Source organism: Taudactylus pleione, unplaced genomic scaffold, assembly GCF_031769625.1.
Source record: "Taudactylus pleione unplaced genomic scaffold, aTauple2 ptg000641l, whole genome shotgun sequence".
Lineage (NCBI taxonomy): Eukaryota > Metazoa > Chordata > Amphibia > Anura > Myobatrachidae > Taudactylus > Taudactylus pleione.
The window spans coordinates 310,066-326,033 of NW_028285043.1; the positions used below are offsets into that span (position 1 = coordinate 310,066).

Genomic DNA, 15,968 nt, shown 5'->3' on the forward strand with positions numbered 1-15,968 from the left:
CCTGTTCAGATTTGCATTGTGTAACCACCACAGGAGAGACTGCCGGGTCTGCAGAGATAATCTGAACATCTGCCCGTTTAATCGAGGATCTGGCTTCACCCCATCAATGAAGCAATTAGTTTTGTAGTGGACAGTCATGAAATCTGGCGAAAGGAGCCACCATTTGCCCTAGTATCTGCAAAGCCCTGAGATAGGAGGCATCTGTAAAATGGTCTTTATTCTGGATTACAGATCCTGAATCTTTGCCAGAGGAAGAGAAGACCCAAAAATACCATCCTGATATGGAATTACATTTGATTTGAGAAAATGGATGATCCAGCCAAATTGCTGCAGCATACCTAAGGTAATCTGAAGAGGTTGTTGCAATAGGGCTATTCAGGGTGCCCTTAGCAACAAATCGTCCAGATAAGCCAACATATTTATCTCCCCTACTCCTGAGTAGGAAGATCATGTGTGCCATAACCTTTGTAAAGACTCTGGGAGCAGTGGCCAAACCAAATGGCAGAACCTGAAACTGAAAATGCCCCACTGCAAAAGATGCTGATGACCCCTACATATAGGAATATGGGAGGTAAGCAGCCTTGATATCTATGGAAGCCAGAAATGTATTTTCCACCATGGAACAAATGACCCAATCTTGAACTTTTCTAAATGTAGATAAGCATTTAACCCGAAGGTTGAAAACAGGACGAAAAGAACAGTCTGGTTTGTCTACCAAGAAAAGCCTGGAGTAGAACCCCATGCCTTGCTGTAATACTAGAACTGGAATAATTACTCCAGAGTCGGAAAGCACAGAAATTGCCTGTATGAGAGCCGCCCCTTTGCAACCACCACAGGGAGAGGAATGGAAAATAATATTTATGGAACAGGACCCTCCCAATCCAAAATGTAACCCCTGGTTACTAGCTTACTTACACAAAAATACGAATTGGATTGAATCCAAGGTTTCCCGGAATCTTAGTAAGCAGCCTCCCACCAGAGAATGGGTCCCAGTCCCGTGACAGTCATGTGGATTGACCTGCTAGATAAGCAGCAGGTAGACTGGTGCTGGGGGACACCTCGTCCCCTAAAGGGCGCTCTTCAGGACCCCTAGGCACACCTCGGAAAGTCTGAAAGCTTCCTCTGCCTTGAGTCCGAAACCTAGGAGATTTTGGTTTAGGTGTAGTTACAGGAAGACTTTTTCCTCCTGTACCCTGAGAAATAATTTCAGTTAACTCTGGACCAAACAAAGAACCTCCTTCAAAAGGCAATGCCTCTAAAGCATGCCTGCCTTCTGGAAGCAGCCAAGGCTGAAATATGAGACTGTACCTGAATAGTATATTAAAGAGTCACCTATATTAGGTTAGACCTTCCGAAATCTGATCAGCTAAGGAGTTCGCTTCAGACACCTCCCCAGATTGAAAACCAGTAATCATCTGGTTCAGCCAGGGATTGATAGGTTTTATCAACCCGGCGCTGGCCAGAATTGGCCGCAGCGATACTCCTGACAAAGTGAAGACTTAAGTACAGCCTCATTCTTTTTATCCATAGGATTTTTAGGAGTTACAAACGGAGTTGTGGGAATAACCGTATTCCTGACCAACCTAGCAATAGGAGAATCCACCATGGGTGAAATTTCCCAAAGCTTGGAATCCTCTTCCGAAAAAAGGATAAAGACACTTACATTTTTTCAGAATACAAAATTTAGAATCAGGTTTTAACCAGACTTTTTAGTATCTCTTCAAAATGTGAAAATTCTGGGAAAACAGATACATGTTTCTTCTTACGTTTAAAGAAAGAAGCTGAACTAGTCTCTGGAATAGCTGCAAAATTTCTGTGACCGCATCTATCAACATAGAAACTCCTGAATCAGAATGGGAGTCACCCACTCAGTTTGAAGTGCCTTCCCAGTCATAATCCAATTCCTTTTATCCTGGGAAGAGGTAGCTGAAGCCTCTTCTCCAAGACAATCCACTGAGGAATGGCCTGAACGTCTTTTAACAGCTGTGGCCCCAGCAGACGCTATAATTTTATTTAGGGACGTCGCCATCTGAGCGAGACATCGTCCCATATTCTGGGGTCTACCGAGGGATCAGACAAAGGAGGAGCTTGAGCACAGGGTATCAAATTTTCCTGAAAGTGACGTCACCTATGGAGTCAGCCATAGATCTGGCACAACTTCCTGATAATGAAACCTCTGTGAACAACCAGCACAGAGCGACCCTGGGTCCGTACTTTTTGGAACCCTTGACTGTCTTTCAGTATGGATAAGCCAGACAAGTCTAATCAAAATAAATAGCTACCTAAGTTGCCATGGAAAAAGTGTAGCACTGACTGAATAGAGAAAAAAAAAAAAGAGCCAATTCACCCATCTGTTAAATACAAAAAAAACCATGACTCTTAAAAGACCAAATTCTTTGCAAAAAAAAAAAAAAAAAAGGCAAAAAAAAAGGCAAATAAATCTCACATACCCCTGTATGTTACCACCTAAATTTCTGAGAAATCAGTGCAGTAAAATATGCTTAGATATCTATAAGCCCAAAAAACACAAGGTTAAATACACTGCTTAACTTGGCAGCCTCTATCCCCCAGTATCTGCTGTGAGCTCCTTCCCACAGACTTCAGCCGTTCTCATGCCTGGCTTTGCAGTAGCTTGAACTACTGATAATACATACCTGGGGGAGGCTAACCATAGCCTCCGGCGTTCCTCGGAAACTACCTACGGCCTGGCCTGATTAGGTCACCCGCTGTGCGCCTACACGTGCAGCAATGCCATGTCCTGCATCGCAGCAAGCTCCTCTCTCCTCAAAGCCAGCAGCAAGTTGCTACTCTGTAACCACTCAGGCAGCCCAACAAGGAAACCGCTGGGGACTGAAAGCGGCGTGGTGCTGTGGAAGCCAGGGGAGGTGAGAGTCAAGCCGGCTCTACAGTGAATGCGAAGCCCGGCCAATCTGCTCAAAAGCATTGTGCCGGGAAGCAGTACATAATGGCAATACGATTTTTACACTTTCTGTAACAAGTCTTACCTTCTCTTTGCAAGCAGACTGGTATGTGTCTGGTATGGAGAGAGACCCAGGGACTCTAATTTAGTGACACACAGACCTCTAATCTATATAACTTCCACTCTGGGTGCTTAGTTCCTGGCAACAAGCACTAGCAAACAAACATCAAAATAAAGAAATAAAACTAAAAGCTAGGACCTAGCCAGTGCCTTACTCCAAAGCACCAAAACAAACAAAACTGAGCTTACAGTTGAAGTGGAGGGGTTATATAGGGGTGGGATCTAGTCTCAACTAGCCAGTGTCCGACTCCACCCTTCACTAAGGCATCCCCTAGATGGATGAAAAAGTAAAAATGGTCAGGTATATTATGGCTATTACTACAAAAAAAAAAAAAATACCTACATGCAAGAAAAAAATAAAATAAATAACGCTTGGTTATGTTTGTCAGTTTAGAGAACGTCAAATATATATAAACCTCACAGCGCTGTTTTAATTAATCCTACTTTCTATTTCAAATAAATGCTAAGAAATGGTTTGGATTAAAAAAAAAAAAAAAAAAAAAGTTAAATTCAAACTTCAAGTGCATCCTTTCAATAATATAGCATCAATATTGCTAGAAGCAATATTTGTATACAGCAGTATATATTCAGGCAGAAACTTTATATCTGAGTGTAATTCATATCGAAAGCCTAACATGTTAGAATGCTCAAAAAACATTTACTATTACCTGCAAATTAGTAATATTTGCTCATGTGTGCAGCAACTATTAATATGATCCAATGTTTGCAAACAAGTGTTCCTCCCACCGGAGGGGAGATGAATTATATTGGTAAAAAGGATACACCTGCCATCGCTGCGTTTCGTTCATATTCTGTAAAGTTTCTGCCGGAATATTTATCTTATTATACAGCTGTACATCATAACTTAATTTGTACAAAAACAGGTGAAAATTAAGATTTTCACCTGCAAGTTATCGGGCCATTCATCAAGAAGGTAAAGCAGGAGATATCACAGATATCTCCTGCTTACTTTTCTCTCCTGGAATAGCCCACTGTTCCCATACATACAGAAATCATCAAGCTCAGAAAAACACAATATTTTTTGGAGCTTGACTGAGTGTTCACCATCTTCAGATGCAGTTTGCTCCCGCTCAGAGCTGAGTGATCCTTTTGGATCCCTCCACCCCTGTCCAGCTTCTTCTGCTGGACGTCGGGGCTCTTGTATGCATGCGTGACCTGTAGGTAACACAAGTGCAAGTGAAGCCGCTCGCAGAGACAGCTGATTTGGTGAATAGCTCCGGCATGTGCAGCGAGTTAGTATGTTAATTATAATTAACAATGAATAGACTTTATGCGGATTTTGAAAATATGGCTGCTTGTTTGTTATGGAAAGGATACAAGTTGTTTCAATTTACAAAGTAATAATTTAATTTTTTATTAAAACCCTTTCTTAGGGGCATATTCAAATAGCCGCAGGATTTCACCGGCAAAAGTCCCGCGACGTGGGGATTAGCTATTCAATTAAATAGCTATTTCCCCGCGTCATTAGACCGGGACTCCCGCACGAGAACACACTGATTCCGCGAGAACTGCGGAATCAGTGTGTTATACCCTCTCGCGCAAGGCCGAATAAGGCGGCTTCACACTGATTTTACCTCGCACCTACATGAGGTGCGAGGTAAAGTCCGACAGTGGGGACTCGCGCAAGGGGTCTCAGGTACACCCGTGCGTGGAATCCCCCCTAATTGAATCACGACCAGCACAACAATTAGCCGCTAATTGGATATGCCCCTATGAGTATTTGAAATCGCAAAATGAGATTAATTAAAAAAGCAATGTTATACAAAGTGTTAAGACTCTGGTATAGATCAAACTATGCAATTGAAAAACACATTTTGATAAAATTTATTTTTCCTTTCTTTCAATCCCAACAGAAATAACCAGAGGTGATGCAAGAATAGTAATTTATCCTGTCCAAGTAATCTGCCCAGACAGCTTTCACAAATTTCAAGCTACGTAAACCTTTGGAGCGCATTTCAACTTTAGAGCATAAACCCCACATTTTGGCAATTTTAGATGAAATATCTGAGAAACATATACCTCGCAGGGACCTTTGAATAATCAGACTACACAAACTGTATTTTTTTTTTTATTATGGTTTCCACATTTATATCACAATTTGTCCACCGAGAGGACCAAAGTTAGCAAAGTTGCTCCCTTCTGCATATGAGAAATACAGAAGTCTTACTGTACATTCAACTAAGGCTTTGTTTTTTTTTTGTTTTTTTTGATGTTTTATTTTTTTTGCAAAAAAACAAACAAAAAAAAAATCGCGTTTATGATGGAGATCCCATAAGGCAGATTACATCTAGAGGAATGGTAGCAAGTAGTTTTAAAGTTTAGTTTTATTTTTTTTTCTCCCAGCATACAAACCGGCCCTATTTTGTGTCTGGACTATCTAAAGCTGGTAGCACCATCTGTCACCTTGTAGTTTTAGAGGTGAAGGTCAACTGAAGAAATTGTGTCATTAGGAGTAGAATGACTACAGCTTATGTTAGCGTTCTGGGTGATGAAAACACTGAAATATGGTAATATGTTGTTTTAAAATAAAAGATTGAAAGAATTTTGTCTTTTACTTACATAGGGGGCTTCTAAACATTAATGTTAAGTAGTGATTAGCAGCAGCTTAGGGATCTGATCTTATACAGATGCATTTTAGAAGGTAAATGTGTAGAATAAACCTTTAAAAAGGCAAAAAAAACAAAAACTAGCTTTTTTGGGAGAAGGGAATGAATGATCGCTAAGACTCTTCCCCTATTAACAATACAGGGACCAGTTGTGATGCTTGGAATTATATATTTATGTTGCGCCCCTTGTTAAAAGACGCTTTGCTGTCAAAATTTCAATGGAAATAAAATCTGAAAAAAGGAAAAACCATTAATTCAAATAAATAAATGCATACTCTGTTATGGTAACTTATTGTCAACTTAATTAAATCCTCTTTCACATAAGTTTTAGGTACCTGTCGTATATATATATATAATTTTTTTTTATTCCAGCCCTTTTCCAGGTACCGGACATATTCACTTCTTTTTGCAATTTAAGGGTAGGTTTAAACTTAACACTTGAATTTTTCATGTATTTTATTATAGCTCACTTGCTATAGTAGATTCAAAACTCCAAATTTACCCCCTTTCATTGCATTTCTTTACCCCCTTCTGTATTCCTTTGAGATAACAGGTAGCAGCATTTAGCACAAAAGAACGGGTGTGACAGACACAGGGGGAGCGCCGGCAGGGGAAGGTAATTCCCAGGGTGTAGTGGACACAAATCTTCTCTTCCAGGTTCTCTACAACCCCACCCTCCACATCCAAACAAACAGGGAAACGCCTCTCTCGTTTAAATCTTCTGTTTTGAGCAGCGGTCGCTAGGCAACCCATGGTTTGCAGTGAAAACCGCAGATATGAAAAAGCAGATTTGGGACAGGTGCTCAGTCTAGGCAAACATAAGGCAAGATGTTTAATCTACCATTATCACCATGAGGGTCCAAGGAGATGCACTGCGTCCAATCATACCAGTTGCCCTGTGTATCATGACAGCCATTAACACCTGGCCAATGTTGGTCATGTAGTCTTTCTAAGTCAGCACTAGTTACTTCCCTGTTTCTTCCAGGCAGCTCACTGGGGAGGGCAAGTGGCACTAAAACATGAGTCTTTCTAGCTTCCCGCTTAGTGCATTCCTCCTGTTTTAAATATTCTGACATATAATAATGTGCGCTCTGTGTCTGTACACCAGAGGAAGACAACAAGCTGCTCTGACGATTGAGATAGGACTGTATGATCTCATTTCGAGACAACTCTTTCCAGTTTGTCTGTTCAAAGGGACTTGGCAGTCCTAATTTGGGGTCCTGTTTGTCCGTCTCAGTCCTGTGCTGTTCTGAAGGGGCAGAACTCTCAGCGTGGGCTGGATCTTTGAGAGTTAAGGGTTTTATTTCCCTAGTATTAACATTAAATTTTAACTTACGATCCTTTTTTAATCGTGTCTGCTTGCCAGTCCCATCTACTGAATACCCTTCTTGCTCACCCCAATTACGGGATCTTTTTTTCTTTTGGCTGTCTGAACCAGATGCTGCATCATCGCTGTCCACTTTTGAGGGCTCTTCTGAAAAGCCACTCCGTGGTGTCTGAGGGTCCGTATGAGGATGACTGCTGCGGGGTCCATGTGGGGTGTGCTGTTGTGGTATCCTGGATGACTGCTGGTGATGGCAGTCACTTGGGAGTAGCTGCTCCACAGATCTGTGAGGTGAAGAGACTGCTGTATCTCTTCTGGGAGACTCAAGTCTTTTTGCTATGGCAGGGGGTGTTGAAGGGCGCAGAGGGGATTGGTAAGAGGGTGTATGTGCAGTGTCTACAGCCAGCAGCCTGTGGGAAGGGCTGGGCGCAGAACCCTTTGGTGCATATGTGGTGTGCTGCCGTGCCACTACTTCTGCTCTAGTGCCACGGGGGCTGAAGGAAGAGCAACGGGGACTTCGTGGCTGATGAGAATGGACATCTTCCAACCCTACACTGTGCTGCTGTAGGACGGCCACTTTTAACAAAGAGGAAGTGCTTGGGTGTTTTACAAGTCCAGGTGAGTTCGTGTGAGGCCTGACAGCGTTTACTGGTATTTTGCCATGCTTATCATTTTCAGTCTCCAACCGGTTAGTCTGTGAGCTGCCATCAAGCGGACTAAGTAGGATTTCAGGGGGACTACCTCCAATACCATTTGTTGGTAGAGGTGAGGAGTTTTGGAACAGCTCATGGCTGGGCTTGACCACTTTACAAGCAGGCCCCTGGGTACCATCTTTAAGAACTACTAGCTTTCTTTTTCGACTAGTCACCTTTTCAGCCTTGGGAGAGTGTGCCTTCTGGATATCATTTCTGACCTTGAGGTCCTGAATAGGCTTCCCAATTAACAGTGCAGTTGCGTTTGGTTCCACCTTACAGTTTTGGGCACCACCTCCATTAGCTGAACCTGGTGGATTAGCAGTGCCCCTGGCAGACTGCTCATTCTGTTGAACTGGCTCTATCAGCTTTTGCCAAGAACGCAGCAATTTCTTCGCACGTTTGGCAAGCTCCTCATTGCTGGTCTTTTTGCGGACATCGTTGATCAATTTTCCTAATCGCGTTTCCTAAGGAATAAAGCAAAATAAACAAACATTAAAATCTTATGAGTTCATCCTAGTATATACTTGAAAGGACATAGAAGACAATAAAAAAAACAGGTCTTATTCATTAACCCAATAGCTGTTTATTTAAAAAAAAAGAAAAAAAAAGCAGTACTCAGAATTCAATCTAAACCCGCTCACCAAAGCTTGGAATACAATGGCCTATACATATACGAATGTCCAAATGCCAAACACACCTCCAGTGCCTCTTTGGTAATGGGATACTTCTCCAAACTGGAGATCACTTCTAACACAGCCACCATGTTACGTATCTGTTGGAAGAAAGAGAAGCAGATTATAGACCATTTCATAGACTTAGATGAGAAATGGAGCAAATTATTCTTGTATAAAAAGGGGCATTCCATGCAATATGGGACACAAGATATAAAAAATTTAATATCACATAACTGCTAACATTTTAGTATATTATGCTGCTAAAAGTTTGTAGTATATTGTGTGATAATTGAAAAATCTATATATTTTTCGTGTATTGATTTCCCGAATGTGTAAATATTGAACATATATGGAAGTTGTTTAAGTGGATGCAAAAACGTCTAATTCCCACAAATTTTATACCCGAAATTATAAATTGTAGTTTCATAGTTGCTGCCACATGAACTTACATGAAAAGTAATTTTATCAATAGTAACGGAAAAAATTTTGTAACTACACATCGTAATTAAAAATGTTAACGTCAATATCTAACTGGGGACAAGAATGTAATGTGAGGCACATGTCAAATTTGATATTAAGTATAGTTTGGTAAAGATTCATATTTTGTGTGTGTGTGTCAATCAGAAGTTTAGGGTCTTATAGTATAACAATTATATAGTAAAAATAATTAGGAGAGCAGGTTTAAATAAATATAGAAGTCCCTTCTGTTGTAACATCAGTCACGCATATAAACAATAACATTTAACTACTAAAGCTTGTAAAAACAAATTCTGCTTCTAAGCATTATGACTACCTGCCACAAATATTATGGTCATATTTTTAAAGTGTTGAATTTCAGCTTAATGTGTGTGTGGTGCTTTTAAACTTCTAAAAATTAACATGAAATGTAACATGAGTCACATGAAATGTTTTCAAAACAATGGCATCCGGTCCTGTGCATACATTTTATATAATAGCCATGTACCATTTCAATGGTACCGGTATTCCAATCAAAATCAGTCGATAAAGAAACTGGGTAGCAGGACCAGCTTTATAAGCCTTATATACAAACAACTCCATATTTAAGTCATGTATTTATGTGTACTGATTGCAGGGAGTGGGTTAAAAAAACCAAAAAAAAAACCAATATAATTATCACATTCTTGCAACAAGCAGAGAACCTTCTGAATACAGCATTAGTAAACAAAAACAAAAAAAAAGGATTTAAAGCCTGCATTTTTATGGTGTATTTTTATCTAATGTACATATTAAAGAATGCATGAAAGAAAATCTATTTATGACTGGACTATGCCAAATTTTAGGTCAGTGTTCGTGATCTCACCTAATGGTACAGATGTGGAGCATTACAGAGGAGCAGAGAAAGGTGTACTTGTTCAGATTTAGTACAATGTGATAAGATCTGCCATACACATGCTCGCATATGTGATCACTTCAGAGTTCGGAACCCGGCCACACTACTGCACATGTGCATTCAGACATTGTGCAAATGTTGCAAAGTATAGCACATAGGCTACTATGGCGAATATCATGTGAAGATGACATTAGCTACCAGGGCCAAGCTAAGTTAATTTGGCATTAGGGATACATTTGCGTTTGAAAACTGGGGACCCCAATAGATATCTGATATTTGTGGTTATTTGGGGATATCCCATAATTTATAAATATGCCCCCTAGTAGCTAATGGCTTGCTCACTATGGGCTTTGTGCACAGACAAGTCATATTACATGTAGGATCATGGTGACCTTTAACATGCATTTAGGGGGCATGTGGGGAGGTCTGAAGGGCACATGGTGATCTCAAAAGCACAAATTATGATGGGACCTAGAAATGTTCAGATAGGACCCATATTTTTTCACTCAATGCAATCACTGGGCTCAATCTAAGAACAAATGGGACCACCACACACACACACACACACTTACTTATTCTACAAGTAGGGTGAATCAGCCAGTGAATGAACACTACCAGTGAAAGAACATTTTCAGGTTTAATACAGTAAACTTAAATTTTAGTGCATACAATCTTAGGGGCCGGATTCAATTAGCCGCGAAAAGCCACGTTTTGGTGATGAGTGTTTGTAGGTATAAACTATTAGCACAAAACTGCATATCGTGCAATCCTACTGCTAAAGTATCAGCATGTGCAAAAACTCCATAGACAAAAACCAGCAAACTGTTTTCACCATCTCAGAGCAGGGGAAATTTTTTATAAGCAAAATCCCTATTTTTTAGTAAAAATGTTAGCACTTAGTTCAGAACCATTTGGACACTTCCACCCCCCATGACTAATTATGTAAAAAATAAAATAAATATATATTAGAAAAAAAAAAACCTTACCTTGGGGGTGTAGATGGTGGTTGAGGACCGGGCAACATGCAGTTAAAGCTTTAGCTCCCAGGATGTTTCGGTCCATCCCCCTATAACCCCCCACCCCCGAGGCACCTCAGTTCGTGACAAGCCAAAAGCCGGAGGAGAAGAGAGAAGGAAGACTGGAACACACAAGAATCACTCTCACGGAGAAGGGAAACCGGTGACCAGAAACATAACCCACATGAAGCCAGATGCGTCAGGGCGGGTGCCCTGTGGACCTTATCGAATTCGAAGACAGTTAACAAAAGGTAAGTTTTACCATAACTCATTTTCTTCTTCAGTGTCCATTGGGCTCCACAGGGAGACCTTGGGGATGTCCCAAAGCAGTCCTTTAAGGGTGGGCAGATGCTCCTGCACTGAGAGGAGAATCCGGCGCCCAAAGAAAGCATCCTGAGAGGCGAAGATATCAAAAGACATAGAACCTCAAAAAAGGTATGGACAGAGGACCACGAAGCCGCCGTACAAAGCTGCTTAGCTGAGGCGCCACAGCGAGCTGCCCACAGAGGACCCACAGAACGAGTAGAGTGAGCAGTAACAGTAGCCTGTACAGGAAGGCCTGCCTATGTTTAAGCCTGTGAGATAGTCATGCGAAGCCATCTAGCCAATGTTTGTTTGTTGGCTGGCCACCCCTTCCTGTGAAATCCAGAGAGCACGAATAAGGAATCTGATTTCCGAAGGGAACTGGTATGTTCCATATATATCCTGAGGGCATGGACCACATCCAAGGAGGCCTCACCTGCCGAGTGGTCTGGTGATTGAAAGGCCGGGACGACAATTTCCTCATAAAATGTGGAAACTAGTGTCAACTTTTGGAAGGAAACAAGGGTGAGCCAAAACAGCCCTGTCCTGGTGATTTATTAGAAATGGGGGAACGACAGGAGAGCGCATCCTAATTCTGACACACTTCTGGCAGATGCTATAGCCAGAAGAAAGTCTTTGCCGTTAGCCATTTGAGTTCCACAGAATCCAGTGATTCAAATGGAGGATCCTGGAGGGCACGAAGAACTACTGACAAATCCCAAGGAGCACTGGAGGGACAAAGGGAGGTAGAATCCGGAGGACACCCTGGAAGGTGGTGTGGATATCTGGTAACGGAGCAAGTCTACGCTGGAACCAAATGGACAGAGCAGAGACATGCACTTTCAGTGAGGCCAGGCGAAGTCCAAGGTTCAATCCAGCTTGAAAAAAGGCCAGGACTTTGGAAATCCTAAACACATGGGGTCGTAGCTTCTAGTACAACACCATTGGAAATATGTATGCCACACTCTGTGGTAGATGCGAGCAGAGCCTGGCTTACGCACTGTGAGCATAGTTTTGACTACAGAGCTAGAGAATCCTTTGGATCTCAAGAGCCACGCCGTCAAAGACAGACTACCCAGGTCCAGGTAAAGACAATGACCCAGAGACAACAGGTCCGGTCGTTGAGGCAGCAGGAACAGAGTGTCGATAGAGGGACTCCGAAGATCTGAGTACCAATGATGTCTGGGCCAAGCTGGAGCCACCAGCAGGACATTGCCTCGTTCTTGTTTGAACTTCCATAGAACTCGAGGAAGAAGGGGGACTGGAGGGAAGAGGTATGCAAACTGGAAGGTCCACTTCACTGATGAAGAGTCTACAAAAGGTTGCCGCGGCATATCTTGCCCTGGACCCGTACACTTTGTGATTGTGTTGGGAGGCCATGAGGTCCACCTCTGGGACAGCCCCATCTGTTCACTAGGAGTTGAAACACCACTTGGTGAAGGGACCATTCCCCGGGATGCACGTTGTGATGGCTGAGAAAGTCTGCTTCCCAATTGAGAACTCCCGGAATGAACGCTGCAGAGATGGCCGGGAGGTGACCATGTCAGAATGCGTGACATGTCATTGCTGCCCGAATCCGAGTGACTGCCTCCTTGATGATGTAAGACACTTGTGGCATTGTCAGACTGAACCAGTACAGATTTTCCGTGGAGTATGTGCTGGGCCATTTTGAGGGGGCTGTAGACAGCGCAAAGTTCCAATATGTTGATTGGCAGGGTTGATTTGACCGATGTCCAACTGTCCTGAAAGGAGTGCTGACCGGTCACAGTGCCCCAGCCCTGGAGACTAGCGTCCGTTGTTAGGATTAGCCAGTCCAGGATCCTTGGTTAGATGTCTGTAGCCACCAAGATAGAGACACCTCTGGAGAGAGTACCATCGTCTGAGCTTTGATCCGATGGGGTAACCCGTTCCACCTGGAGAGGATCAGCCTTTGCAAAGGTCTGGAATGGAACTGAGCATATTCCAACATGTCGAAGGTGGACACCATGGATCCCAGAACCTGCATTGCTGAGTGGGTCGAAACTCGGCGACTGTGGAGACATCTGCGCACTCGTAGTTGAAGTGTGGAGATCTTGTCTGATGTCAGGAAGTTTCTCTGACAGTGAGAACCCAGCAGGGCTCCCAGATGAATTATTCTAAGAGGGATTCATGGGAGGACTTTTTCCAGTTTAACAACTATTCGTGTTTGTGCAGGAAAGCAATTGTTAGCTGCAGATGGCTGTGAAGCACTTCTGGGGATCCTGCTAGGAGCAGGAGGTCGTCCAGATATGGTAACAGTCGGACACCCTTACCACGTAGGCGGGCCGCCATGATAACCAAAATTATGGCTAATAGCCGTGGAGCTGTGGTTAGTCCAAAAGGCAGAGCCTGAAAATGAAAGTGTTGCTGTAGTATAGCAAACCGGTGCTGATGTGAGGGCGCTATAGGTACATGTAGGCATGTGTCCTGAATATCCAGAGTTACCATGAAGTCCCCAGGTTCCATAGTTAGGATGATGGAGCGTAGGGTTTCCATCCTGAACCTGGGTACCCTGAGGAATTTGTTCAGGGCTTTGAAGTTGAGGAGAGGCCGATGAGACCCATTCGGCTACTGAACAAGAAAGAGTATAACAACCAGTCCCTCGCTGACTGGGACAATGATTCCTGCTTGCAGCAAGGACTGTATGGCTTTCTGGATATGTAGGGCCTTGTACGGGTCTGAAGGAGGGCCTGTGTAGAAAAACTGGTGGGGTGGCAGTCAAAGAAATGAGAGGGCGTTCCCGTGAGAGACCACTTCTCTTACCCAAGCATCCATGGTGGTTTGACACCAGCACTGGGCGAACTGAAGAAGTCGACCTCCCACTCTAGGATCCCCCAGAGGGAGGCCCGTCCCGTCAAGCTGAGTGTTTATCCTCGGGTTTTGAAGCAGGGTGTCTGATGTTCCAGGCCTGCTTGGTCCTGGGTTTGGCGGCCCTATCTGAAGCGGACTGCCTAGGAAAGGACTGACCTTTAGGCTTTCCTTGAGGATGAAAAGACTTAAAAAGATGTTGTCCGAGGCCTTGTAGTAGTAGTTGCTGAAGACAGAAATGCAGTTTTTAATGCTGCCAACGTGTTCTGGGCCAAACAAGATCTCCCCATTGTAGGGCAACCCTTGCAGGCCTTCCATGTGCGTAGCCACAGGGTACAGCGGGCAGACAGTCGCAGCTGGGACTCTGGAGGTTAGGAGACTGGCATCCAATGTTGCTTTTCCAATATAGTACGCTACATCTCGAATATGAGCAACAACAGATATCTGATCCCTAGAAGCCTCTGAGAGAAGTCTTCAAGTGAGTCAGCCCAGCTCTCTATTGCCTTGGCCACCCATGCAATAGCCATGGTGACGGGCAACAGCTCCTGAAAGAGTATATCGATTTCAGGCAAGATTCCACCTTTCTATAAGCAGAATCCTTCAAAGAGGTTACTGCAAGGATAGGTAACGTAGCACTGTTAATTAAACGCGTAACATGGGAGTCCACTGCGGGCGGTCGGCATGGGGGGGGGGGTGTATCCCATTTTGAACAATGAGCCAAAGGGAATGGGTTAACAGGAGGTCAGACGTTTTTGTGAGACCTCTTACCAGGCGTCTGCCAGGCTGCAGATGTGTTCAGCTAGGTGATCTGATAGAAGGAGGTCTGCTGAAGCCACTTTGTCGTCGTTTAAATAGAGGGTGCTTGGATTTAGGGGCTGGCTCGTTGTCTTCTATTCGTAAGATGGATCTGACAGCTCATACCAAGGCAGGAAAATTAATTTTGGATCAACTCTCATCCTCCTCCAGAGGGGAGTCAGTGTTAGAGATCGGCATCCTCTGCCTCCTCAGACGATACTTCAGATTCTGAGAGTTGCGTGGACTGTGAAGATAACACAGGACGCTTAAAAGGCCTACAGGGTAGGGGCTTCTCACCTTGCAACAGTTTGAAAGGCAGTAGAGGTAGCCACCAGACTCTGCACTGAGTTAGAGAGAACATCTACCCATGGTGGGGGGTACAGGAGGCACCTGTATCGCCTGAACCTGTTGTGGCAACCCCAGAGGAGGGAATTACAGCCTGCTGCGATAACCCCATAGGGGAAACTACAGCCAGGACCACTAAGCAGTCCACAATAGTAGCCAGCACTTGAGAGAAAGCAGCCCAGGGGGGCTCTTGTACAGGCGCTGGAGTATAACACATCTTGTATCACTTAAGCCTGCAGCACATAATTTGCATGATAGCAGTATGGGTGCAGATGCCAGTTTATTACTCTTGCCTTTGCTAGACATAGCTGCAGAGCAATATGGCACACAATATGACACTGGGTATAATGTGTGTATAAGCTGTATATAACACAAATGCATTCTGTGTTTAGATTTGGGCTCTATTACTAAGAGATTTCAATATAGTATACAATTATTCCAAAATACGGAATATTCCTATATCCAAAATACCCCTGGTCCCAAGCATTTTGGATATTGGAGACTCAACTTGTACTTAGTTTTATATATGTGAGGCACAGGAAAAATATGAGATATGGTAAGAACTTACCCTTGTTATCTCTATTTCTACGAAGTCCATAGGGTTCCACAGGATACCTTGGGGTATAGGTGTGACGTCAGTCGCAGGGCACCAAAGAGTTAAGCTTTCAGCCTCCCAGGATGCACTAGGTCCCCCTCCTATACCCCGCCCCCGGGCCAAGGCACCTCAGTTAGTTACCAAGCCATAGGCCGGAGGAGGAGAAGGAAGAGAGAGAACAAAGATCTGGACACATACAAGAATCACATTCTCACCAGAGGGAGACGGAAAACCGGTGACCAGAGCAAAGCCCATCTGCAGCACAGGTGCGACAGGGCGGGAGTCCTGTGGAACCCTATGGACTTCGTAGAAATAGAGATAACAAGGGTAAGTTCTTACCATATCTCATATTTTCTACTTCAGGGTCCATAGGGTAT

At 43.5% G+C, this 15,968-nt stretch overlaps 1 protein-coding gene across 1 annotated transcript in view; it reads right to left on the minus strand.

Annotated features, from left to right (window-relative positions):
• Positions 1 to 4,937: 4,937 nt before the first annotated feature.
• LOC148479046 (mediator of RNA polymerase II transcription subunit 26-like) overlaps positions 4,938 to 15,968 on the minus strand; it is a 36,425-nt gene continuing 25,394 nt past the window's right edge. Inside the window, exons 2-3 of the mRNA XM_088455020.1 lie at positions 8,384 to 8,458; positions 4,938 to 8,150 (exon numbers count right to left, since the gene is read on the minus strand). Of these exons, the coding sequence (XP_088311146.1) occupies positions 6,471 to 8,150; positions 8,384 to 8,458 (1,755 nt within the window). The 3' untranslated portion in view covers positions 4,938 to 6,470. The remainder of the gene's footprint in view (positions 8,151 to 8,383; positions 8,459 to 15,968) is intronic.